Below are 27,820 nucleotides of genomic sequence, written 5' to 3'. Positions count from 1 at the left end.
GTGCATGATGGAATTTAGGAAAAGAAAGAAGTAGAAAACTTACTTAAACAAATAAAGGCTCACAACTTTACATATTTGGTGTAGGAAATAGCTATCCAGATTTTAAAAAAAAGCAAAATCAGAAGAACCCAAATAAATCCATACTGAGATAAAGTAGATAGAAACAACTGGTTCTTGATGTACAAGAGAAATTATATCCGTGACCATCTTAGTCGGTCAGAAGGGAAAAGCATGACAATGGTCAACTAAGCCTACCATATCTGAGAAAAGCATTCTTCAAATAAATGAATTCCTAAGTAACAAATGACAGAATTTATTGTCATTTCTTCTGTTTACAAAAAGGCTTAAGGGAATCCTCTAAATTGAAACAAAATGTGCTCAATAAAACTTGGAACCATATGAAAATATTTATTTCATCAGTAAAAGTAAATATATAGGCAAATAAAGAGTACTTGGATACTAGGATGTTGATGTTACAATATAAAAATATTAAAAAAGAAAACTTGTAAAATTGACAAAAATATGTAATGTGTGGGCATAATGACATCAAATTGTGAGAGACAAATGTAAAAACAGTTATTAATGGGAGTGAAGTTATCATCTCAATATTTTTGTTCATGTAAGCTTCGTGGTAACCACTGTGAAACTTATAGCAGACCCCTACTGCCACGCCTCCCCAACATGGGAAGGTGAGAAAGAAATCAAAGACACAACAAAACCAAATAAAACACAAGGGAAGGGAGAAAGAGTGGCACAGGAGCTGGGAGACAGATAGAGAACATGTAACAAAATGGCAAAAGTATGTCTTTTCCTATCATATGTAAGTGAGTTGAAATTCATCAACCAAAAGCTGTGAAACAGATGAATGATGAAAACCAACAGATATGTAGACTCATTTCAGATTTAAAAACATGCATAAGCTGAAAGTTTGACATTGGAAAACAAAATTCCAGGAAAATAGTGAAAATGTTCACATGAAACAAATTCTCTTTTTGTATTAAATATTTTATTACATATAGATTATATTTCTCAAAGAGTAACTATATATAAACATATACATTTTTTGTATCAAAGATTATACTTTATTATATATAGATATTTTTATAAAGAGTAACTACATGTAAACATATTTTTCAGAAAACGTAGACTTAATCAAAACCGTCAGATATAGAAGGTAAAATCACCAGGAATAAATAACATTATAAATGTATCTGCACCCAACATTAGAACACCCAGATATATAAAGTAAAAAAATCAATGAGTTAAAGGTAGAAATGAACAAAACAACAGTACAGACTGAGTACTCCTCACCCCAAATTCATAGCATGAGAAGTATTCAAGAATTTGGAGGTTTTTTTGAACTTTTGTAGTATTTGCAAATAGACCTTACCAGTTGACCATTTCTAGTACAAACATTTGAGATTCAAAACAATCTGGGATATGTTACCTTCTGAGCACAATTTTGTGCTCAAAGGATTTCAGATACTGGAATATTTCTAACTTTGTATTCAGCTTAGGGGTGCTCAGCTTAGAATTGATTTCATGTCCTCCATTCAAATGGGGATGTATCATCCAGAAAGAAAATCAGTAAGGAAGCCCTGTATTTGAACTACGCTTTAGATCAAACACGTAGAATATTCCACCCAGGTAAATTAATAAACATTCTTCTCAAGCACATGGGGAATTTCTCCAAGACAGATCACATACCAGATCTCAAAAACAAATCCCAGAAAAATTTAAAAATTGAAATCATACCAAATATCATCTCTGGCAACAATGGCATAAAGAAAGCAGTAGCAGAAAGATAATTGAAAGATTTATAAATGCATGGAAATTAAAACAATACACTTTTGAGTTTTAAAATTTTCATCCAAATAACTTTTATGTATGTGTAACAGGTTGCATATTTATGGACTATCATGATATTTCAATATATGTATATTGTAAATAATGCAGTTAATATATTTATATCTTCAACTATTTAATGAGCCCTTATACATTGAACATTTGAAATCCTATCTTCTGGTTTCTTTTCATATAGAAAAAAAGTATTCTATCTTAGCGGCTCTCCTATGAAATAAAACCCCAGAATTACTGACTTGCATCTAGTTCTAGCTTGGTATCCATTAATCCACTCCTGCTCCTCCTCATCCTTTCCTGGACTTTGATAAATCTTCGTTAAGGTTTTAACTTCTGTCAGATCTGCTTGGTTTATTTAGAACCCACATGTGACTGAAATCATATGACATTCGTCCTCCTGTACTTGGTTACTTAACACAGAGTCCTCCAGTTCCACCCACGAGGTTGTGAATGACATGATTCCGTCCTTTCAATGACTGACAAGTATTTATATTGTATATATGTACCCGTACTATCTTTACCTTTTCATTAGTGCACAAAAACTTGAATCAGAAACAAATTTATGACTGTCCTGTAGACAAAAGAAATGTAAAAAGAAAATTCAGAAAATGCTTGGATTAAAAACAAGACTGAGAATAAAAACAACATACACCACAGTGTGGAATCTGACAAAAGCATCACTAAAACTAAAAAGTTAACAAAGCTGCTAGCTCTGTGTAAAAAGATCTCAAACAACAAGTTCTGCAACTCAAAGAACTAGAGAAAGAATAAACAATGCCACAATTAGTAGATTGAAGGAAATAATGAAAATTAGAACGTAAATAAATAAAAAGAGCAGAAAAAAATTTTTAAGTTTTGGGATTTTTTTTAAAAGATAAAAACATTGACATTAACTAAGCTAGAGCATAAGTGTAACTGAAGTAAGTAAAAGCAGAAATAAAAGAGAAGACATCACAACTAATGCCAAAGAAATGGAAAGAATCACAAAAAAGACTGCTACAAACAATTATCTGCTAGCAAAAGGAACAGCCTAGAATCAATTAAACATCTGTTGACAAAGAAAAAAATTACAGAACAAGATTTCTTTGCAGGTAAATCAACCAGTAATTTAACATAAAATTATGTTGATCCTTCTTAAAGTCTTCCCAAAAAATAGAAGAGAAGTGAACACTTACAATTCACAGTATACCTTAAAATCAAAGGCAGAGAAAGATTGTACATGAAAACAAATTACAGGTCAATATCTCAGATTAAAATAGATTCAAAAGTCGCCTAGAATCCTAACAAACTGAATGTGACATCACACTGGAAGAATTATTCATCATGATACAATGAAATAGCCTTGGGAGCAAGAATGTTTCAACATATGAAAACGAATCAATGTGACATAGCATGTTAACATAACAAATGATAAAATCACATGATGCCATAAGATGCATAAAAATCACTTGACAAAACTCACTCCAAAGCTGTAAAACAATCTCTATAAAGAACAAATCTGGATATACAAACTTTCCTGATTTCAAAATATACTACAAAGGGTAGTCAGCAAAACAGTATAGAAGTGGTATCAATACAGACGTACAAGCCAATCCCTCTCAAGTAGGTCCATGCATAGTCAATTTCCCTATCACAGGCTACCAAAACTACACAACAGGTAGACATTTCAACAATGTTGAAAAACTGGATACTCACTTTCAAAAGAATGAAATTGGACACTTAAACACACAAAAATCAGTTTTTAAAAAATGATTTGAGACTATAAAACTCCTAGGATGAAAACACAGAGGAAATGTTTTTAGAAATTGGGTTTGGGAATGATTGTTTGGGTAAGACACGTAAAGGAAGAGCAGACAAGCAGGCTTAGGTCAAGCCGAAAAGCTTCTCTGCAACAAAGGAAATAGTCACAAGGGTGAAAGAGAAACCTACAGAATGAAAGAAAGCATTTACAAAGTAAATTCCTATAATTCAAAAGTAAAAAATAAAAGCTACCAAACAGACTAAAAACATGGGAAAGAACCAGATAACCAGATTATATATTTCTACAAACAATATATGAGATGGCTAAGAAGCACATGAAGGGGTATCTGACATTATTAATGAGCACTGAAGTGAAAATAAAATCAGCATGATATGTAACTTAATACTATGAGGATCATTTCACATCTGTAGGCATAGTTCTTATCAGAATCACATAAATCAATGTTTACAAGGATATAAAGATATTGAAGTAAGAATGTAAAATGGCCCAGCTTTAATGCAGTACACTATGCTAGTTCCTCAAAACATTAAAGAATCTGCCATGTAACACAGCAGTCACACTTTGGGATATTTTTCCAAAACAATTGAAACGACAGCCTTAAGTCAGGATCTGCATTCTCGTGTTCACAAGCTAAATGTCTTCAGATCAATGGGATAAAGAATCTGTGATTGATACACAGAATGGACTATTATTGTATCATGAAAAAAAAGAACACCAAGATTCTTCTTACCAAGCTGTTGCATATGACAAAGAAAAACCTCAGCAAAGGCTTTGAGTTTGAAGTAGACAGAACTCCAGGTCCATGCCACACACACAAACATATCTGCATGCTGCACACCTACTGACCTAAGACACTCTGACTCTGGAGGCAGCATAAGCTTCTCAGAAGAGCAAGCTCCCCACCAGGAGAAACAAGCTTGGCCACTAAGACATCACAAAGATCCCCCTAAGCACTGAGTTTTCCTTGAGGAAGACAGAAAGCACCATCTGTTCCAACAAACTGTAAGGAAGTTCTATGATTCTGATATCCTCAATGGCAATCCCCTGATCATACTTGATGGAGACAGTAAGAATTATGGTTGGCTAGCTCCTGATTACTCTGTTTTTGATGTTATTAATTAAATAGGAATAATCTAAACTGAATACAAATGGATAATTACACCTATACAAATGGATAATTATGGAATATATATATTCCATAAAATGGAAGCAATTAGGCATTTGGCTGTGGGGTTCATGTGTGAGATGACAGTGTTTGAGTTTAGGGCTCACCATGGCTCTTTACTCCAGCTGAAGCAGACTCCATGGGGTAAATAGAGATGGCTCAAGTAGTTGGTTCCTATCGCATATGTGAGAGACCTGGATTGAGTTCCCAGCTCTCAGTGTTGACATCAGCCATCTTGGCATTTGTGGGAGGTTGGGGAGTGATCAGCTGATGGAAGCTAGCTCACTCTTGTCCACACACACACACACACACACACACACACACTTTGCCTATCAAATTGTGAATTTTTCAAAATAAAAGCAATAAGGAAACCTTGTCATATGGTACAATATGGCTGATCCCTGAGAATGTTATGCTAAATTAAGTAAACCAATCACAGAAGGACAAATATTAAGTGCATAATTCTACCTACAAGAACTATCCAAAGTAGTCAAACTCATCAAAGTGAGAAGTGGGGTGGTAGTTGCCAAAGACTGGTGAAGAGAGAGAAATGGGCAAAGTTCCTACTCACTAAATATAAAGTTTCAGTCACAAAAAATGAAAAAGTTGCAGAAGTCTGTGCCGCATCATTGTAATATAAGCAAGAAATACTACATGTGTATTTAAAAGTATGTTAAGAAGGTTAATCTCATGCTCTCTGCTTTTACAATAAAAATGGCAAAATAGGGTAAGAAGCCAAAGGAAGAATAAATTTCAAGAAGAGGCTTGAATCAATTCAAATGTTTGCAAAAGATAAGATGATAGAAAAGTAAGCATTAGCTTTGGCTAAACGTAGATCATTGGCAACCATCATGAGAACAACTTTAGTGCTGTGGTTGGAAAAGAGTGCGCTTTGCATGGACTAGGAAGAGAAAGCAAAATAACAACCTGGAGACAAGCTGTCTCCATAAGCTTCAACAAAACAGCATTGTGGACGGAGAGGCAGGGAATTTTTACAAGGGGATATTATGTTCATGTGCATGCCACCTGGAATGATCCCTTAGAGGAAGAGAAAAATAATGGTGAAGAAGAGAGCAGATAAATGAAGGTGGAATCAGAAGATTTAAGTGGATGGCATTATAACAGAAGTAGCAAAGTTGAGGTAGAAGCAGGTATATTCCTTTTTCTTGTTTAAAGAAACAACAAAGTACACATAAATTGATGCAAGCAAATTGGCGGAGACAGTGATGTGGAATGAGGACATCCTTTTCTGTTTGCATCTTTGATTTCCTATAACAGGTGAGGTAATAGTTCAGATGAGGTAGAAGAAAGTATTGATTTTAGATTCCATAAAAAAAGAAAAAAAAATCTTACTAAGGAAGTATATAATAAGACTTTGTCAATTCTAAATGCCCACTTAAAATTCATGGTCAGAAATGTCTAATACATTTAACCATTCAATCTGTTTGAATTTTCTCTAGTAATGTTCACTCAGGATCAGAATTGGTATAAAGTTGAATTAAATTGAGTTGAGGTTTTCCAAGTAAGTAGAATAAGAAAAGTGAGACAAGGGAATTAGGGGCATCCATGGACTGTAATAATACATCAAGGAATAGACAAGATAAAAAAGGTATGGTGAAGTAACAAGGATGCGACAAAACTTCAGAAGTTCCTATTTTGCAGTCATCCACGTTAGCAGCATTGTCATGTCCACCGGGCAGCCTTTGGCTTGAGAAAGGCTCAGGTTAGGTAGCAGGGAAATGTGGTCAGTGATCTCTTCTTAGGACTCCATATGGCAGCAAAAGTGTCTGGCATGGGACATGCAATTAAGATAACACTCCCATTTGCCTATTAACACTCCTTCCAACCTATCTTCTTCCCAGCAATCCAGTGGGGACCTCCAAAAAAAGCAGTCCAGGAAACTAAGATTACCTTTCATCATAGCTCCCTCTTCCCCAGGAAACAATTCTGCAGATGGATTGAAGAGCCATGCTAGCTTGTATAATGTTGACTAAGGACAAACACAGCAGCTTCATAAAAATTAACTCACAGAAAGCACTCTTCTGTGTAAACGTAATATTGGCTGGCATGTTAGAGTAGTGGAAGGGCTGTCCACTCCCAGGATCTGTACTGAAGTACAGGAGCATAACAAGAGCACATAGAACAAATCCTTGGACCATCTGCTGTAGCACCTGGTTGCCAGAGGTGACTAATCCTTGCTGCTTCTCAGGAATATTGCCTTCTCATCCTGTCCTTCTCTGACCCTCCCCCTTAATGGAGCATAATACACCACAGGGTGCTGTGGAAACCTCTCATAGCAGATTCTGCCTGAACCATCTGGACTATGTGACTGAAATACTGTTTTGGCCCCTGGGCTTTGGAGACTCATCCAGATCAGGAGAAACATGAAGACGTACAAACATCTTGAAGACAATAAACTCCATGACTGTGCCTAAGTATTTCAGGTATATCCATCCATCACAACAGCATGTACACTCACGCTTAAAAATAAGTGTTTGTCGGTGAGAGGCATTCTCACTGGTAATAACAAATATATTTTCCAGGAAACAGAGCCCACCCCTTTAAGAAACAAGAATCATAATGTGTGCGTATGTATGCATGTGTGTACAAGGTTATGTGTGTCTCTGATTTCATGTATCCATGAAGGGTCAGAAAATATTAATTATATTACTAAGATGCCTAAAATTTGTTTGGTTATGTCAGATTGTTTGACTTTATTTATATTATTTCAGACCACAGAATGGGAAATATATGAACCCTAGCTATATTCTTTCTTGAAATCTATCTAGAAGAATGATTAGAAAACACTCATTATAACTGCACTTATCAGAAAGGTCAAGAAACTTCCTGACAAGAAAACTATGCCAAGATAAAGTTGACACAAAGTAGGCTAACATTGAAAACAATGTCTAGTTGAGAACAAAAACCATCCCACGCATTGTTTTATGCTCAGCCCTCACAGGCTTATATCCTAGGGCAAAAGGGCACAGCAAAATAATTAATAACGTCCTGGCAAAACGATGGGAAATTTTGATAGTGCTGACAGTCCTGGTTTCAGTAGTGATGGTAGAAAGCACCATAGTGGAGGTTGGGATCAGGAGCTTCCAAAATGAGGACCCAGCCCTGGGATGCACTGTTGGTTGTTACACATCAACATCCTCCCTGTTCAGTTTCCTCACACACAACACAAGCTTAGATATTCATACATAAGCTGTGGTCATGCTTTGGGTATTAAACTATGGAGGCATAACTCTTTCACATAAAGCAGCAAACTTAACTCCTGAAAGCTTCACCCAAATAGAAAAGCATGAAAATGCCAGATACTGTGGAACATCCCTGACAGACAGACTTAGAGGCCACACCTAAGAATTCATCCGTAGATTTCCATTCAGTAGATATTTGGGAGAACTAGGACTACAGACAATGTCGTGACTCCGACTTTGCTTCTGGAGAACTCTACCTTTGCGCTGGTGTGTATTCTTTGGTGAGTCTTCCCTCTCCCTGCAAATCTTCCCTACTGTTATTGCTGACATTTGGCACTTAACAGTCTCCTTCTGCTTTATAATTTACTCTTTTGATTCAGATTGCATGATGTTGGAATTAAACAAGAGAAGAAAAACTTCAAGTAAGCTATGATAAATTTCCATGAGTAAAGTTGGTCGACATATAAACTCTGTGGCATCTATCCATTAGAGAAATGTGCCTGTCTGTGTGTAATGTAACCATTTTACATTATCTAAAACAACTGAAATTCAAACAAGTGACTCTATGTACATTTAAGCATGCTGTAATTGCACATAGCCGTGCTTCCAATAAGTGAGGTGTGGCTTACAAACACAATTAAGACTGATAATTTCCTTTCTGTCAAAACCACTTTGCTAGTACCAGTATTGAGATGCCCAGGGCCAATAACAGAGGGCCAGTATTCAGTAGCTGACTGATCCTGACCCCAGCTTCCTGCTGCTGTGGAGTCTGGGAGGCAAGAGAGACAACACAAGTACTTGGAGTCCTGCTAACCTGTCATGTGGGAGACCTGGACTGAGTTCTCAGCTCCCAGCTTCAATAAACCCTTCAGGATTTGTTGGGGGCATTTGATGAATGGAACAACAAATGGGAGCTCCCCGCCTCCCAAAAAATAATACCAAAATAATACAAGCTAATTTACAGTTTGCCTTTGCTTCGCATGACTTCTTGATGCTGATTACCAATGCATTTTGCACTCATGAGGCTACTTTTACTCAAGAGTGATGCTGGAAAATCCAGCTTACATTGAACCAACCTATACCTTTTAAATATAATAAAAGCAGTTGGGCATGTGTAAAGCAAGGGTGCCTCCAAATGGACAAAGAACCAACGCAGATCTGTTTCCTAAATTGTCATTAGTGTACACTAAGCAGGCTGATTGTTGGTGCTGTTGATGGTCAATATCCATGAACAGCCAGATTTTAAGGAAATGAGAAGCAAGATTTTACATTTATCACAGTGACCTAATTTGAACACTTAAGTAGCAATTAACTCACATTTAAGGCTCCCGGTGAACTCTAATGTCAGCTATCAGAAATGTTCCCAACCAGGGCCATTAGTAGAGTCAATTATGGGGTTCTGGTTTTCAGTCTTATTGTCAGTTTGATCACTTGTGGATAGACTGTGCTGCCCAACAGCAGGAGCCCCATGAAAAGCTTATATTTAAATTCGGCTCTGATACCTAGGGATAAATTCCCCTTAGAGATATCCTGAAGTCCTGGTTAGTACAAAGTTGTCACTGAGTTGATGTGAGAGGTGGAGCCTGAGACACTGCAATTCTACCAAGCCCCTGTGGACTCTGATGCTATGGATTCATGGTCATCGTTGAGAAGCAAAGCCGAAGACTACTGAGAGTTGTGTAAAAAACAGTACATGAGGCACTTTGGAAATTCCAGGCATCAGGAAAAAAACAATTTATGGTCTATGGATTCTTTCAGTTTTCCTTTTCAACAACAGGAAAAGCAAAACATGGAATCACAAAGGTGGAAAGACAGTTATCCTTAGTGACTGTGTTGCTTTTTAATTGCCTTGAAAGACTTGTCACCATCTTCACTAAAAAGACTGGGCCAACAGTATACCTTGGCAGTTAGACCCCATCACAGGTCCATCCTGTCCATCCTGCTGTCCCAATTTAAATAAGAATAGCAAATTTAAAACACACACACACACACACACACAAGTAGTAAATTGGAAAGACAAGGTAAAAGAACTCTGTTGGCTCAGCAAGAATTCATTGTGACGACAGAAATGAATAAGTAAGTCGTATAAACATCTAGCTTCCCTGAGTGAAACTGTTGCTTTCTTATTGGTGTTGGCACTTTCTAAAGGAATTAAAACAATCACAAGTAATTTCTGACTTACAAGGTATTTCTGTTTATTCATTAGAATGAAATGTGTAACTCCTTAAGAAACACACTTCTCTCAAGTTCCAGTCCCACAACATCTTGACCGGTTGATCAACGCTGCATGATCACTTGGCTGTAGTAGGTAAGAAATATTTTCATCACATACCAGAAAATGCATAGTGCCCCCTTCCTTGAGCTAAATTCTTCCAAATCTTCTGGATTTACTACACAAGGACCCCCTGTCCTGTGACTAGATTATCAAAACTGTGTTTATTGCCATGGTGGGGCTTTTTTAATGACGTTACATCCATGTTACATTGTGGAAACAAAGTTTTAAAACAAGTTTGATGCCCCCAAATTTGAAAATCCATGTGCAATTTTTCTTGTGCAATGATTCTGGAACCAGCAAAAATGTGCTTCAAAGATGTCCAATTTTCATCACACTCACCTTCACCTGAATTTGATATTTTGTCTTCCTGCACCCATATCTATCTTCTCTCATCTGTCTGTGGTGAGAAGACGCACCATTCACATCCCAAAACCCCAATCGTTCAACAAATACAGATGAATGGAAACCCACCTGGGCACCTTCAAAGAGAGAAATAAATGGCACTGACCTCTGAGAGCTATCAGTGTGTCTGGCAGTGCCACTCCTTCGAAAAATGAACTACAAGCAAAACCACTAACACCAGTTGCTAACCTAATTGCTCAGTCCAGTCAATAGCAGATTACTGGATCATTTAAATGCAGAACAGCATGAGCGACTGGGTTCATCAAGCATTCAGGATGCAGAGATACTGATGATCGGGAATATCACAGGGGTGCACATTGTTCTTTGCTTCTGCACTGGGAAATCTGGGTCAGCCAGCCCAGCCAAGTGGCCTTCTCACTGAGCTGTGTTTCACTCTCCAGTTGCTTCACCTAGGAAAACCTGAAGCTTTGAGGATGGCCGAGCAGCAGTTGCCCTCTACAGAAACACTTGTGTGGTGCTCCAAGAGTGGGCTTACATAGTGGAGATAATTGCTTAATTCAAGCTCTAGCAACTGGCCAAGTAAACAAGCAGCAGCCAGGAAGCTATTAGCATGATTTTAAGGCAATTATTCCATTAGTGTTTAATAGTCTCCAATTAGTCTGCTTTGACTATCAAAGATTGAACATCTTTTTTTTTTCTTCCCCAAACTCTCAGTATCAAGACAGAAAGGTGCCAAACCCATTTTATTTTTAAAACCCAACTTTACACGTCTGGACCTACCAAGCTTGATTTATAGATTCACAGAAATAGGATCACAGATTTTGCAAAATGTTGTAGGGAAGGGGAGATCCTAAGATGTTTTGGGGTGAGAACGTGAGCTTTTGCAGGGGATACATTTGCAGATAGCACTGACAGAGTTGAGAAAGCAAAGGAAATGCCCACAATATTCCAGAGCCATCAACCTTGTGTCTTTTCTCTAACACTATCAAAATACCAGCCCCTAATTGCACACTTCCACTTCGTCTTATGGAGAGAAGAGGAAAATTACCCTGTTCTGGCAATACTTAGTTTTTTCTCTTCATTTAGTTAGAGAACTCCAAAAATTCATGGAAAACCCATATTATGAAAAAAAAGCTGCACCTAGATTTAAATATTTTTTCACATCAAAATAACCAACTTTTCATTTTATTTTTTTCCATGATCTTTTGGAAGTGCTCTCATCCTTATTGCTACCAAATCACCCAGACCCAAATGCTAAGACCTGTTCCTCCAAAATTCCTAGGGGATCTTTGCTTTGGTCTTAGTTAAGGTTGAGATCACCAAACTGAGTGAAGATCATTTGCCTGTAATGAGTTTTAAATTTTTTTCACCAATAAAATGAATAATACCAAACATGACCTGCTTCTTGGGGGTTGGAGAAGGATGCTCTGAGCCGACATGCCTCACCATGCCTTGCAAAGTGAATTACAGACACACAAGGCGTTTTCAGGCATGGTGTCACACCGTCCACAGATCTAGCTAGGCTAGCTTGGGCTCTTCTCCTCTGGGCAGTCCCTCACCTGTCAGAATGCTGTGCTGCCCTTCTTACTTCCTGAGCATTCACAAAACACTGAGGTGAGACCACAAGGAAACAATTGTCTGGAAACAACGTAGGCGGGGAACAAAACGACGGGAAAGCTTGTGGAAGGGAGAAGGGAATTCTGCCAGCGTAATTGTGTACTTGCTACCGGCTCATTTCAAAGAACCTATCCCCAGGTTCACACAGGGAGCCAGGTTGGTGCAGAGTGGAGAAGCTGGGTGCACAACCAGGGCAAAAGGAAACAAGCGTTCCGGAACCAGCTATGGTGGGGCAGCATGGCCCACCACAGGCACCAAACATCCGCCTTACTAACATTCCAGTAATTTCCAAGACGACCACTTGGAATTTCAAGAGACTTCCTTTCTACTTTATGGGGATAGCCAGTGGTGGTGGGGGGGCGGGTAAGGACAAGGGACATAAAAAGGGATCCTTTACTGTTTTGCTCAGAGAGAGAGAACTTGGATGGGCCAACTCCAGGAGGTAGGCTAGAAGGTTGAACTTAACCACGCAACTCAGGTGGACAACCTATGAGTAATTTGCCCTCTAGCCCAGACTTAGCAGGATCAGGTGTGTGCTCCCTCAGCCCATGTGCCCAAATTGGTAACAACAAAGTGTGGCCGACCGAGTTCGCAGCTACCATCGTTGGAAAATGTCCTGCAACGACCCACCCTCCAGCCACCTGCACTAGAGGCTGCTGTGCGCTCCTGCCTCAGAAACCTGCCCAGCTCTCTGGTCCAACTCGTTCGCGCCATGCTGAAGCCTCTTGATGTCTCCCACTCTTTTGGCCGCGCTTCCTTTCAGGCTGTAGGCACAGCGGCGCAATCCCCCCACCCATACTATTTCCCCGTTAATCCCATGGCTCTGCCGCTGCCTACGCAGGTTCCCCTGCTGGCCTTTGGGGCCCGGCAGCAAGCACCCGGTCAGCAGGGAGCTCCCAGCCCGAGCGCGATACATTGTTAACACGCCCTGGGACCAGACACTCCAGAAGGTGACCATTGGGCCAGGGCCCTTTGGGTCCAAGCTGATCAGGAAACGGTGTGCTCTGCCCCTCGCCATCCTTTTAGCTCCCGGTCAAGGGCGCGCTCTCACCTTTGTAAGTCCCTGAACTTTAATCACTTTTCTGGAGCGTTTTTGTCTCTTCAAAGGAGACTGGGGATGAATATTAATGATTCGGATAGGTTCGAACCAAGAATCTACCAAAGATGTTCAATTCCGCGCCAGGGGTGGACTCAGGTGCAGGGGCCAGAGCCGAGCCCTGGGGCGCAGCTGGAGCTCACCCCGTATGGCCACCCCCAGACTGCAAAATCATCCCACCCCTCAAATCTACAGGGCAAATCGTGAGAGAGGAATGCCTTTTCCTCTGTGCCCCAGCCCTGCGCACACAGCCAGCTTCAGACTTGGGAGGGGGGGCGAGGGCGGAGGGGCACAGTCACCTTGACTCTTGGAGCCAGAGTCCCCCAGAGGTTTGGAAAATGCTAGGAAGCCCCCAAGCTACCAAACACCAACCCAGAGAACCCCGAGTCTTCCTTCCATTGGCCCCGCGACAAGTTACCCTTTAGCGGCTGATAAAGCAGGGCGGGGCAGGTGCATGCAATGGGCGCCGCACGCCGGGTAGCCGGCAGCCTCCCCGCGCCTACCTGGGATGGCTAAATTGGTGAGGGGGATGCTGTGAATGCTCTCCGGGAGAGTTGCCATCCAGTCGGCGAATTTGAGCTCGTTTCTCCCCTGGGACGAAGCCATCGTGGCGGGTGGCGGGTGGCGGGTGGCGGGCGGCGGGCGGCGTGCAGCGCACTGCTCCTCGCGCTCCTCCGGCAGGCTGAGGCTGCTGCCGCTAATCCAATGTTTGCTCCAGCCCGCTGGAGTTTACACTCCGCTCTGCGCCACACCCACAGGATGGCGCAGACACATGCTAATTTTAATAATTATTCAAAACACCCCATGCTCCCTGAGTGCCTGCACCTGACTCCGCTGGCGCTTTTGTTTCTGACGTCGGTGCTCAGCTTGCTCCTCCGCTATCTGCTCCCTCCAGACACCCTCCTCCAATTTTACCCCTCCTAAGCGGCTGTGCTTCCTGTAGCCATAGCCCTTCTGAGCGTCCCTTGGCTTGATGTTGTGTTATGAATGTATCATCGCCCCACCCCCAACTTGATTTTACTTAACTGCTTTGTCCAAGGACTGGCTGTGCCCTCTTGGTGTGATTTCCTGGTCCCTGGTGTAAAAGTACAGTTTACAAAGAAACCTGCCTCCCAAGTGCACTCTGGGGGTAATGAGGGACAGACTTTCCAGCCAGCCTTCAGGACTTCGGAATTACGCAAGAGCGTTCCTTTTTGGAAACTCTGCCAGGCGAGGCCTCTCCTTCAGCCAAAGCCCACATCTCAGCTGGTCACCAAATGGTGGTCTCTTGTCACACTCTCTTGGGGGAGTGTGGTGCTGGGATAAGGCAGGAAATTAAAGGTGGTTTCGTCTTCAACTCCTGGCACTTGTGCTGCAGACATTTCATAGTAAAAATATGCAGTACCCACCTTTCAGTCTCCATTCCTGAAAAATCTGAGTAATTTCTAGGGAAAAAGCTGCCTTGGTCCAGCGGGTTTCATGACAGCGGGCAAGACTGAAACCCGATGCTGAAAGAAAAGTGCCGCATGTCCCAGGGACATGCTGTAATTACTGTCTGTAACATTTGGTGGAACATATCTGGCACTACCCAAAGTGATCTATGGGACTGTTTGGATTTTCATTCCTTGGCAGACTAGAGAGAGGACTCTCTCAAGAGAAGTAACTCACAGAGCCAGCAAAGAGCTGCCTAGGTTCTCTGATGAGGAGACAGTCTTAGAAGCATGATGAGAGACCTGGCGAGGCCTCGGTAGGAATGGATGAGATGGGCTGCAAGTGTGCTGTTAGCCACCCAGAGCATGAAGATGGAATATACCTACTTCTGTGGCACTGTGGTGTAAATGTGTTTTTTCCCTGAAGGATATGCAACTATATTGACAGAATAAACATCTAGGTAGGAGAAAGAGAGAACTATGAAATGTGGGAAAAATTATTTCAGTACACTAAACCTGTTTAGCATATTTTAATGAACCCTCAAGCCTATTTTATAAGACACTGTGTCCAAAGATTATCCAGCCACAGTAAGGGAACAGTATGGGGAACTTGGAGAAAATCACTCATCCATTTCATCAAATCTTCCATTCTCCCATAGAATCAATTTGTAGTTCCAAGAGGATAAGGCAGGGTTATCTTGTGGTATGAGAGACATACTGTTTTGTTTTGTTTTCCTGCAGGCATGTCTTAATATTCCTACAAGTAAAAGCCACATATTCTTTAAATTAGGGTGGCAATTAGGTCACCATAATATTCGTAGAAAAAACATCTACAAACCACTCTGCTATGAAACGCCAGTGTTCTTGGGGTATCATGGAAAGAAACAAAGGCAGCTTAGCTCTGGAAGTCAGGTGCTTTGTCTCTGAGTAGTTTGGGTATGCACCTGGCTTCAGCTAGTCCCAAATGTCCCCATTTTAAAAATGGCGCTAATAACCCACAGTGTGTGAATTGTCCAGGAGGCAGAGCCTTCAGCTTATTACAGTAACAGGGTGTGTATTTACCTATTTTTGTCTTTTCTAGCTTCATGGAATACAATTCCAAGAGGATGATGTCGCTGTTGAAGATGTGGAATATTTTTAAACAAAAATACATTAATTTTTTTTTAATTGGAGAGATAGAGAATGTTCTATCTTCTGGTTTATTCTCCCAGGGCCCGCACTAAAAGACAGGAAGCTAATGCAGATCTCTTCTGTAAGCACAAGGAATCCAATTCCCTGAACCATCACCACTGCCTCCCAGTGTCTGCATTAGCAGGAAGCTGAAGTTGGGTGTCTGAGCTGGACACTGCCCTAGGATGTGCAACATGAATATTTTAAATGGAACTTAGTGGGTTTGCTAAATACTAGACTAAACACACTCCAAAATATACTTTCAAAATATGTCTGTTCCAATGTATTGAGCTTATATACCCTGAAAAGAATACAAAGTTTTTTTTTATAAAATAAAACTACTTTAAATGGGGGGGGGAATTCTCCACATGTGATTTATCTTTTGATAAAGATAAAAAAATGTCTTTCTCTATTTTACCTGGTTTGAATTTTAGGATTCTAATTCCCTGCATGCATCCCACTAGGAAAGACCAAGTAGAAAGTTTACAGAGCTGAATTTCTCTTCCAGCCTTGTAACTGATATTTTAGACAACTTTATGACCCAGTTTCCTTATCTTTTTATTGGTAGCCCTGCTACCATTTATTAAATGACATTAGGAAAATCATGACATTTCTCTGGACTTTATAGTTTGGCCACTGTATTAGGTAAGCTCCTGCAAAGAAAGAGAACCAGTAGTATAAAGAAAGAGATGTACTTTTACAAATGGAATGCACTACTGTGAAAACGAACAGGTCTAAACGCTGCGCAAAATCCATGTGGTGGACCAAGCAGGATGTGAACTGATGAAAGATGTTCACATTGCAGTGTGGGAAAGTACTGCTTTCCTTCAGGAAATGCTAGTCTTTGCTTTTAAGGACTTGGAAAGATCTCTCAGATTATAGCAAATAAACTGCTGCACTCAAAGTGAATGATTGTGAATATTAATCACAGTCACAGATATCTTCTCAGCTGCAGCTATTCTTAGCATCTGACCAATCAGCTGGGAATCATAGTCTAACCTTGTTGACACATACGCCATTATATCCACTGACAAACTATATTAGAGGATGCTGCTGATTTGTGCATCTCCTTTTCATCCTGTTATTCTATAACTCTATTAGCTTTTATTTCTAATACATGCCACTGGTAGAAATGGCAAGATGATGAATACAAATATTTACACTAGGTTTTTTTCATCTAGGCAAAAAACTCATTGTAAGCCTGTGCTGCCCATCGAATTCAGAGTTTCACTTTGTTACTCATCTGGAACATTTTTCTTTTTTTATATTATTTTCCACCCATTAAAATACATAACTTTCCACTAAACAGTCTCTTTAATTGGTTCGTATCTCTTGTCTATTTGAGACATTTTATTTTCTAATATATTTTGAATTGCATTATTGAGAACAGGATTCTCACAGCTCAGAATATGCTAGAACACATTTCTACTGAATACAAATATTGAAGAGGAAGCATTTTTGAAATGCTTCAGCCAAATTGCATCAAAGTGAAGTGTTTCGATATATTTGTAGGCTTAAACTGAAAAAAGACAAATGGGTATTAAAGAACATTTGCACAATTAACTGTTAACATTTAGTACCTTTTAACTATTCTTTACAATGTCTACTTAAATATTGCATCCAAAGAACTTTAACATATTTTATGCAATGAAATGTGATGTACAAAAATCTGATAACATTTTCCTCCACTAGTTCAAGCCATGGAGTTTTGGTCTTACCCATCTTTTCCTCTTCTATATCTACAATTTATATATCAGCCCAAAATAAACTCACAGTCATAAAAACACTCTAGCAACCAACATCACTGTCTATGGAACCAGAAAGGCTGGATTCAAAGCTAGGTTTGTCAAGCTAATTAATTGTGCACTTCTTGGTTTCCTAATTTGAAGTATAAGGAACTATTATTGCCTCCTGGGACTGGCAAAATGGAAGACACTCTGAAGCTTCAATGAAACAAGCAATGAGAAGATTATTGAACAAAGTCCAAAGTCCCAGCTCATTGTTACAATTCTGTCACTACCAAATATTTTCTGTTGCTCAGGGATGTACTTTATGTTTTCACCTGTCAAAATCCTTCTTAGGCTAATTAATTTTTCTTTGTAACTTTCAAAATAGACGTAATCTTTCCTTTCTCTGCACATGCACTCTGGTTTACGTGTAGCTATCTTGTAGTGCATTTCCAACTGGCTAGTTTTAAGACATTATGTAAACAGGGATGATTTTATTTGATGCTCTATAATGCCTTTTACAATGCCTTCAGAGTCACAATGACTAATTTTAAAAATTAATTTCATTCACTTATTCCATAAATATTTACTGTCTGTTACGCCTCCTCTCTTAGAGACAAATGATAGGCAAGCAAGTCCTTTAATGCAGTTTATGTTCAGGGCAGAAAGTGGCAAATAAGAGCTAAATGTTTGAAATAAGTGACTTGACTGTATCTTTCACCTCAATGACAAAACCCCTATTTTTTCAGCACTTCTGTAAATAGCAAAACATCAAAGACATGTAGGTTAGTTTTGAAAAATTATTTTAAAACAATAGTTTGTGCAGAGCTGCTTTGCCTTTCTAACCCTCTTTGTTCTAATTCCTTCCGTCCCCATGGCTGTTATCTTGGTAAAATTGCAATGACTTTTAGAAATAACCTGATACATTCTTTGAGATATCCTGGCATCATAATTTCTCAGAGTATGGGGATTGGTACTGGTGGAGGTAAGTAGGAAAAAAAGTGGGAGGATATTTTGGATTCATAGTGCAAAATCCAAAACTGTGGGAATGCTCTACTTGTCACTGATAAAAATGTATCACCGTTGTGCTCATGTAACAATGCTCACTGCAACATTATTCATTATTTCCAAAAGGTGGAAGCAAGTCATGTGTCCATTTACAGACACATCAATAACCAAAATGTGGTACATACCTACACTTAGATGAACCTGAATTTTGAAAAGAATGAAATTCTAATACCTGCTACAACACAGGTGTACTTGACTGTGGTATGCTAACTGAAATAAGCTCTTCACCAAAGAAAAAAAATCTGATTTCACTAATAAGGGGTACCTAAAATAGCCATGTTTCCTAAGAGAGAAAGTAAACTTACAGTTGCCAGGAACTTTAATAAAGGAGGGCATGGGCAATTTTTGTTTAACAGATAAAGACCTGCAGGCTCAGACCCATGATTTCAGATTGGGATGCCCTTATTCTACATGGCATTGCCTGAGTTTCAGTCCTTTATCACATTCCTGATGCCAGTTGCCCGCTAATTCAGACCCCATGAAGCACCAGTGACAACTCAAATAGTTGGACCCCAGACACTCAGATGGGAGAACCAAAAAGAGCCCCCGGCTCTTTCACTTTGGCCTTGCCCCCAAATCAGCCTTGGATCGGGCCTCAACCTAGCACAAGCCATTGCTCTCAGGAATTTGGGGAATGAAATACTGATGGGAACTCTACTGAGGCCAATATTTATCTCTTTCTCTCTCCTAATTTTTCTCTCCTTTGCAAAAGACTAAAATTAAATATTTTTTTCCTATAAGATAAAAATTGTTCTGCAGAAGAGAGTGGTGATGGCTGCAGAACAACATGAATGGTCTTAATGTTCTAACTGTTCACTCAGAATTTGAAAATAAGGCTAAATCTATAATTGGTGAAGACATAGGAATCACTTATTAACGGAGGAGACTATATGGTTTTTGTTGTGTGTACAATATTAATGTTCTATTTACTTCCACGCATGATTCAGGAAGGCTGTGTTTTTTCTTTGACTCATCAAAGTAACGCAGTGGACCAACATAAGGTTCATGTTCAACAGATGAACGTTAGGCCTACCTGGACGAAGCAAGAAGCTCTTACATGATACAGACTATATTTCTCTTTTTCAAAAATAAAACAGAAAGACATAGCCCAGGCTAACTTACCAGGAGTTTCAATAGTCCTGCTATAAAGGAAAAATTTTTCTGATTATACATGTTATTGGCAAGTTAGACATATACTTCCCATCAGTAAATATTTTCACTTGCACTCTGTGACAGAAACAAGTTGATGCAGTGAAATAAAATGTATCACTAGGTTTACAATCTTATGGATGTTCCAGTACAAGTATATCCCCCCAAATCAAACAGTCTCTCAAATACACAGATATAAAGATAATGCTTGCTGCAGAACTCTCAATTTGCGCTGGAGTCCAGTCTCTGCTTGTGAACCCCAGGGGCATGGATCTGTATCTAGAGCTGTCTGAAAGACACAGCAAATGCTATGGAACATCACCAGCCCCTTAGAGAAAGAGAAGAAAATTAGATCATGAACTCTGCAGATAAGCCTATTGAAGACCATGTCAGGAATGTGAGTATGGTGTGAGAAGCACAGGTGTTTGACTATTGGGAGAGCTTTGAGTAATGCTCACTGTGGAAACCTGGAAGAATCACAGACTATGAATGTTTGTGCTTGTTTATTTTTCTTGCTATCAAATTGTATCATTAAAGACTATAAATTTACCTCATAAATATTTACATTAAAGGTTTGATAATCATCTTCATTCAATATTAACACTTTTCAACTTATTGCAACCCTATGAGTTTTCCTTTTATTTGTATCCACAAAAATGATTTAATAAGTGGAAGATAACTCTTTACACATTTGAGGTCAGTGAGTCGAAAAATTAATTACAGAAATGTAACTGTATTCCATTTATTGCAAAAGGTTAACTTTATATAATTTTATAGTGCCTTGATTTTTTTTTCAGCCACACAGTAGTATTTGATCACACTACTCCCCTCAAAGATGATAAGAGTAGGATGTTGGAGAAAAAAAAGTGCAATTCATTTAATTTTTTCTTTTTTTAGCATAAAATTTACACTAAAAGGAAAGTTGTTGGTATTGCTTAAAGCATAATAATATAATAAAATGCACTGATCATATATTTGTTTCAGTAAACACATGAACTTAAATGACATTACAGCTAATCCTAAACTACGAAAACTCTGGGCAGCTGTCCATAACTCCAGTGCTGAACACAGAAATTCACAGTTTATTCTGGGCTGTGTTACCAGAACCTTCTACTATAATCCCGGGACTATACTCCCTTGGTGATTCTTATGGGTTGAGCAATACCTGTCTCCCCAAAACTCATGACAAATGTTTAAACTCTGATGCCTTGAATGTTGATGGTGTCCGAATTAAGGGTAGAAGTTTGATTCAATTACACTGAAATAGTTAATTTTATTTTAGTTTAAGTTGTAATAGGCAATTCCATTTTGCTTCCTGGCTCATCATGTGGTCAATCCTCCACAACCTCCATGACCAGCCTGATGAGGCTGCTAATCCTGAACTATGATCCCCAAATTACCAGTTGAAAAAAATTTTCCCTCAGGAAGCTCCTCTTGAGAATTTGGGTTAAAATAAGGAATGGCAGACTAATATGCTGACAGAGAGTAAATGTTGCTGTTCTCAGATACATCAGCCTTTTAATTTTTTCTACTTCTATAAGGTGAAAACATTTTATATATATTTCATATATACATCATAAGTAGAGTAGTCATTCTGGCTATTCAATCCTCCCTCACCCTACATCAGCCATTTTTTCTAACATCAGTCTTTTACTTTTGCTGTTTTTCATTATTTCATTTTATGGTACAGTTTCATAGGCTCTGGGATTCCCCTAACCTCTCTTCAAGGCCTCCCCCCATATTGTATACCTCCACATTGTTGCAGCAGTACAATTCATATCCAGTCCTGATTCCTTCATTGTGGGGATGGACCATGCAGAGAGTACAGAATCTTATTGTCCAGATAAATTCAACAGTTTCACTGGGAGACCATACTTGGTCAGAAAATACAGCTGGCACAATATCATCCCCTCCAACGAAAAGCCACTACATAACTTCAACAACAGGAAGAAACATCAAAATTTACAACATCATTAAGTTAATTGACATGGTATTGAATGACCAATATGTTAGAAAATGCAAGTTCTTAACCACATCCTGTAACTACTTCATTGACATCTCAATTTTAGTTTATACACAACCAGCTGCTATAAACCTCAAAATGGTTATAGGATACTATTCAGCTGTCTCGTGTCTGTTTGCATTTTTATATTTAGCAGCTTATAGTATTGAAGCATGATTTTACTGCACTTCGTGAATTTTAGGATAGTCCAAACAGGCTTATAACTCTAACAATTCATATATTAACTATTGAGGAGCACAACAGTTTCAGGAGGGGTGTGTAGAGAAATCTTCAATACCTTAGTGAGGAGTAACTGATCTTTGTGTACTACCTAGTAAGGTATATGTGAGTCTAAGCTGACTGTTTCCTGTCTGTTCTAAGCTTTCCTTATTGCTCTGTCTGTCTATCTGATCTAATTTTGGGGGCTCTGGAGAGACCCTTATGGTCATTGCAAGAAAGGGTGGAGAGCCAAAGTAGGAACTAAGTAAAGACCAGAGAAAGCTTCTCTCCTGAGTCCTGAAGGAAGTTTACTGTTCTTCTGTTTCTGAGGACCCCTCAGGACTCCTGGCTGTTGTTCCAATGATATTTAAAAACATTTCATCATGAAAAATTTCCAAAGCTTATAAAAGTAGAAACCTCTGTATGTCCATTATTCAGTCTCAATAAATTATCTTACACAACTTTTATTTACTTTTACACATTTCCTTTCCAAAGAGAATTATTTGAAAATAAGTATCCTGTTTTGTAACAGTTAATCCTAAGAAGTCAATACATTTATGATTATCTAATAAGCAACCAGTATATTCTGACTTTTAAGATCATTAAAGACATGTTGAATGAACTGGCTGAATTTTTCTGATTTGAAAGGCTAATCAGGTCTTATACGTAATGTGAACATAAATGTTCACATTCTCTCTTATATAACTGATGTATAAAAATGCATGTGGAAATTTTTTAATCAAAATTTAAATTTTACTAACACGACCACCTTAAAGCCAAATTAACCAGTTATTCTTTATTGTGTGATCAATTTCATTATCAGTGTGTTATTTTGGTTCCTGCATTTGTCCTCAATAATCTAACCTGTCCTTTCAAATGATTGAAGTATCTGTATTTTTATCATAGTGTAGTCCATCTTTCAAATAAGTGAAAGAAAATGCATTCACCTTTAGTAAAGAAATATGAGATCTAAACTTCATTTTGTTTACTACATAAGAAATAATCCATATGATTCCTAAGTTATTTTATCATATATCACATTGATGTAAGATATATTTCTTTTCTCACACAGGCAATAATGATTTCATTTACTCATGCAGCTCGAAAATCACATTTGACAAAAACAGTGATACATTTATAGATATTTCTACAAAGACATATAAGCAGTGATGTATTACTAAAAGGAAGGAATTCGATTGTATGTAACAGCTAATACTTGGACTTAGTACTAAATGCCTTTGTTTGGATTTACAATACCTTTGAAAGCTTACGGAAGAGCTTCTAAATAACCTTGCCTTTCCATTCACTGTAAAAAGCACGATAAAATGTGAATGGCAGCAAATGAGAACAAATACTATTAATATAAGGTGGCCGCAGAGCAGTTTTTCTGGTCCCAACAACCGACAATCACAGATCCAGAAGAGATGAATGCCAAACTCTATCAGAAATCACATAGCTACTGACAGAAAAGTCCTCCAGGAGATTGCAAGTGCCTCCGTGCCTCGTTTCCCTGGCCGTCTGATCCTAATTTATAAAGCACAGTAGAAGAGAACAGTCAGGAAACAACAGCCCAGCAGCAGATCGCCAGAGCCACATCATTGCGAGACAAAGACGCGAAGGAGTAGCCGGCCTTAAACAAAATTAGTGAACACGCAACCTCCAAGTTGAGGAGTTTGGCAGAAAAAGCATGATCAGGACACTGAACAATGGCATACTTCTCAAAATGATTAATGCTGGTTTATAGAAACAAAGAAAAGCAATACAAATGCTGATTGTGTAAGGAAATTCCAAAATAAATTCTTACTTGCATTTATGCTTACATAATGTGAACACACGCAGGCTAAAATGCAACAGAAAAATATCCCAGTATAAACTGCCGAATAATAGGGAAGTGGGTCTTTTTTCATTTAACATAATTTGCAGGAAAATTTATAATCCAGAAATATCACATACTTCATGTAATTATAAAGTTCAATTCTTCATACATGCCAGAAAACTTTGTGGCACAGATTTCCACAAAGATTTATTCCTTTGATCAGTGCAATTAAAACAAAAAAAACAAGAACACATCTACTATTATGATGATTCATGCCACTCTTCCTTCACAAGCATTGAAAAATTTGAAATGTGGCTGTTATGAAAGAGACACAGCATTTGGTAAATTCAACATTAGGAAAGAAAGATTTGAATTGACTGCAAATCAAAGCATATTAAAAACAGGTTGTGAAATCATTGCCTAGTCAAATACCATTTAAAAATAAGTTATATGCAACAATTGCTGGAAACAATAATAAGGCAATGTGAAGCAAGCATAGTTCCACAAGCAATGTGTTGAATGAGGTGATTTCTTGTTAGGGTATTTGATGAAGTTAAGTTATAGGAGAAATTAAACTACATCACAACAATTTTTAAATTACATAGACAGATTTTGAAAACAAATGTTGGCAGCTCAAATCACTGATAAATGTGATGCAACAGCTTATCTTAAAAAAAAATTGTGTTGCCATAACTGTGGTGTTGCAAGTAAAATCACTGCTTGCAAAGTCAACATCCCATATGGGTACTAATTCCTGTCCTGGCTCCTCCACTCCTGGTCTAGCTCCCTGCTAATGACCTGGGAAAATCAATGGAAGATGGCCCAAGTGTCTTGGACCCTGGCACCCCTATTGGAGATCCAGATGAAACATAACATCTGGCTCCTGCCTTCAGCCTCAGTAAGCCGCCTGGGGAGTGAATCAGGGATGGAAGATATAGGTAAATTTCTACCTATTAATTTAGATCTTCTGGACTCACAGTTTGTTCCTCTTCACTTTCTGTCATACGGACATTGCCTAAAGCCGTCCTCTGACAAAACACACAGATGAAATGACACTGACTCATTCAATGACTCATTTGCCTACATCACTAAGGCCTGAGTTTTTTTTTTCCATTTAGGTATTTGACAATATGCTAAAATTCAGGAGAAATCAATTTTAAGTAATACACATCCATTTATCTATGACATATAGTGAAAAGGTGCAAAATGTCTATTAAAATAATTTTCAACATTTAAAAATAGTCAAAAATACACTTTCATTTGGCACAATTAAAATAGAAATTCATCAACCATATTGCACTTGGAGAAATAGACTCATTGCCAGCTTAAAAAAAGGCTATCATGGAGAAAATAGGGTTGACGACTAATACTGGGAAATAGTTACTGGATCCCTACTATAATCCAGAAAGCTAGGACAAGTACCACAATCTAGAAATGATTCTATTATATTCACCCCTGATGATAAAAAACAGACTAACCTGTTAGTTTCCAAATCTCTACACCAAGCTTGAACTTGTAATTATCTTCAGAAAAATCCAAAAACAAGAATGACTAAATATGTATCTACTAAAATGTATCATTTGGTTCACTGTAATCATGGTTCCTTGTTTCTTTAACTGATATTCTAAATAGTCCCAAGACTTTCCCCCATAACCATAGCCCTTTTGCATTCTTTGATTTATATTTTGTTCCAATAATTTCACTTTCCTCATGCTCAGTACCTTGTGATATTAGGAAAAGAATATGTAGGAGGGGCCAAGAACTAAGGTTTCCAGCTAGGTGTATGTTCCTGGTTTTGATTAAGAATTTGGTTGGCAAATCTGAAGTTAATACATTGGTGGGCTTTCCTCATATTTTAGTTATAATGTTTGGTCCTCTCAATCCAGTTATCTTTAAATTAGATATTAGTCCTCTAGAATTAAACTTCAAGGAAAGTTCTGTGCATAGAAGGTTTATCTCTATATTTTTTGAACTAAGATAATATCCCTTGCACACAGAGTTTATCATCTATTTTCTAGCAAGCATATATGATTGATTTTTCACATTACACAATAATTCATACTAAGGTCAGTCATTTATACGATCAGACAACACATCAGACAATAGCACAACTCTCTTTTTATTCCCACAGGAAGTTCTCAGTAACACAGTCCTTTCCCGGGGTGTGGGTATGCAACATGAAAAATCTGGGACTTCATGCTTTGGTGGGGGAGGGTGCAGCAGGTGGATAGTTAAGAAACAAGGAAGCAGCAGTGAAGTTTAGCAGTTGGCAGTTCCCTAGACCCCCCTACACACCTGAATGTCTCTTAGGTTCTTCTCATCTGTTATCACTAGTACCAGACTGCAGGTTGGAACACTATGATTCTATCACACACACAAGCATGCACACACTTCAATGTTTGCTTATTTCTTTGGTGAATTATTTTTTCCTTTACACAGCCATTGTTCACTTTAACTCAATGTAAGATATAGGATGATCTTTGGGATTTTATCATATTCAATGTCTCAAATTCTTCCCTCTTCCCTCCAAAGAGTTACTTCTTAATGGACATATACTTGATAACTTTGATTTTTTTGATAGATGGACACTGCTTTCTCTCCCACTATTCCAAAGACCTTAAAGAGCCATAGAGGCCACTGAAGGTTGGATAGAAGGTGGGAGATAACGGATGAGGATCTGGCTATTTTTAAAATTATCATATTAAGTACATTAAGAAAAGTGCACTCCTAGACAAACATCATTCCTATCTGATTAATAACCTCCTCGAAGACTGGGATGTGGAGTTTTACAAGGGGTTCTGTGTTGCTAATTAATGCCAGAGTATAAAAAGCAGAATTAAATATGATTAAGATCACATTTCCATGATTGAAACATTATTATTTTATGTTGAGTGCATTTGTTTCTGGCAAGAGTAGTCTAAAGGATGTTCAAACACATAGAAATGAGTTCATAAATTTTGGCTATTGTTGCAGTAGAGATACATCTAGAAACTCAAATGAAGTTTCCTTTAGCAGTTTATTTAAAAAATTGTAAGAGCATGTAATTTATAGGTCTTCCTCTTTCTCTTCACCCACATAGATTAAATTCTATTAAGGTTTTCACTATGATGGACTATTAAACTACTGATACTCAAAAGAACATAATTATTAAACTTGGCAAACCTAAATCAGTTAACAGCATCTTTTAGCTTTAAGAAGCATTGCATTTTCTAATAACCCTGAATTACACTTTTAAAAATTATGTTTCTGTTCAAAAAATGTTAAAACCAGTATCAGTGATTTGGTGATTTGGGTTGTTTGGTAGAAGATGTGATTTTAAAAGTGTGATCAAATGATTTCATTAGGAAGATAGATGTGCTTTTCTGAGCCATGTTTCATGAAAAAGAATCAACATTAATCAGGCTTGAAATAATTCCTCTCCCCTCATAGCTATTCATATTTATTTCTTCTTGGATTATTACCAATACTTTAATTTTGTACCCATGTATTGGGGGAATTAAATGCCTAATCATAGTGCAAATGTAGCAGGCAAACAAAACTACACTAGGTACTCCAACTTAGAGGTTTTTATAAAGGCAGATGCTTACTCAGAGGACGAAGCCCTGGAAGAAAATTTAAAATGAACATTACAGTAATTATGGCAAGGACCTGTTATCATCTCCTGGGCTAAGGAAGAAAAGACAATATTTTGGATGCTTCGAGCTCTGATCCTAAGGAGTAACAATACTCCAAAAAGGAGGCATTGCTCACCTGGTACAGGTACCTCTTAGTGGAAAGAGACTCATTTTTTGCCCTAGTGACTATTCTGAGAATATGGAGAAAGGCAGGACCTGTGTCCTCTGCTACTTCCAGTAACAATGACAATTGTTGGACCAAAGCCAATGAAACAGTCAAGCTAAACAGAAATTCCCCCTCATTG

At 38.4% G+C, this 27,820-nt stretch overlaps 1 protein-coding gene across 2 annotated transcripts in view; it reads right to left on the bottom strand.

Moving 5' to 3' along the window:
* The window catches only part of PLCXD3 (phosphatidylinositol specific phospholipase C X domain containing 3), a 129,894-nt gene extending 115,705 nt beyond the window's left edge, over positions 1-14,189 (bottom strand). For both annotated transcript variants that reach the window (XM_058680078.1, XM_004583673.4), the window contains exon 1: positions 13,845-14,189. In XM_058680078.1, coding sequence (XP_058536061.1) covers positions 13,845-13,947 — 103 coding nt within the window. In that variant the 5' untranslated portion in view covers positions 13,948-14,189. The remainder of the gene's footprint in view (positions 1-13,844) is intronic.
* Between the last annotated feature and the right edge of the window lie 13,631 nt (positions 14,190-27,820).

This window comes from Ochotona princeps, chromosome 23 (genome assembly GCF_030435755.1).
Source record: "Ochotona princeps isolate mOchPri1 chromosome 23, mOchPri1.hap1, whole genome shotgun sequence".
In the NCBI taxonomy this organism is placed as follows: domain Eukaryota; kingdom Metazoa; phylum Chordata; class Mammalia; order Lagomorpha; family Ochotonidae; genus Ochotona; species Ochotona princeps.
The sequence above is the reverse complement of the archived record's forward strand: the minus strand, read 5'-3'. Positions and strand labels throughout refer to the sequence as shown.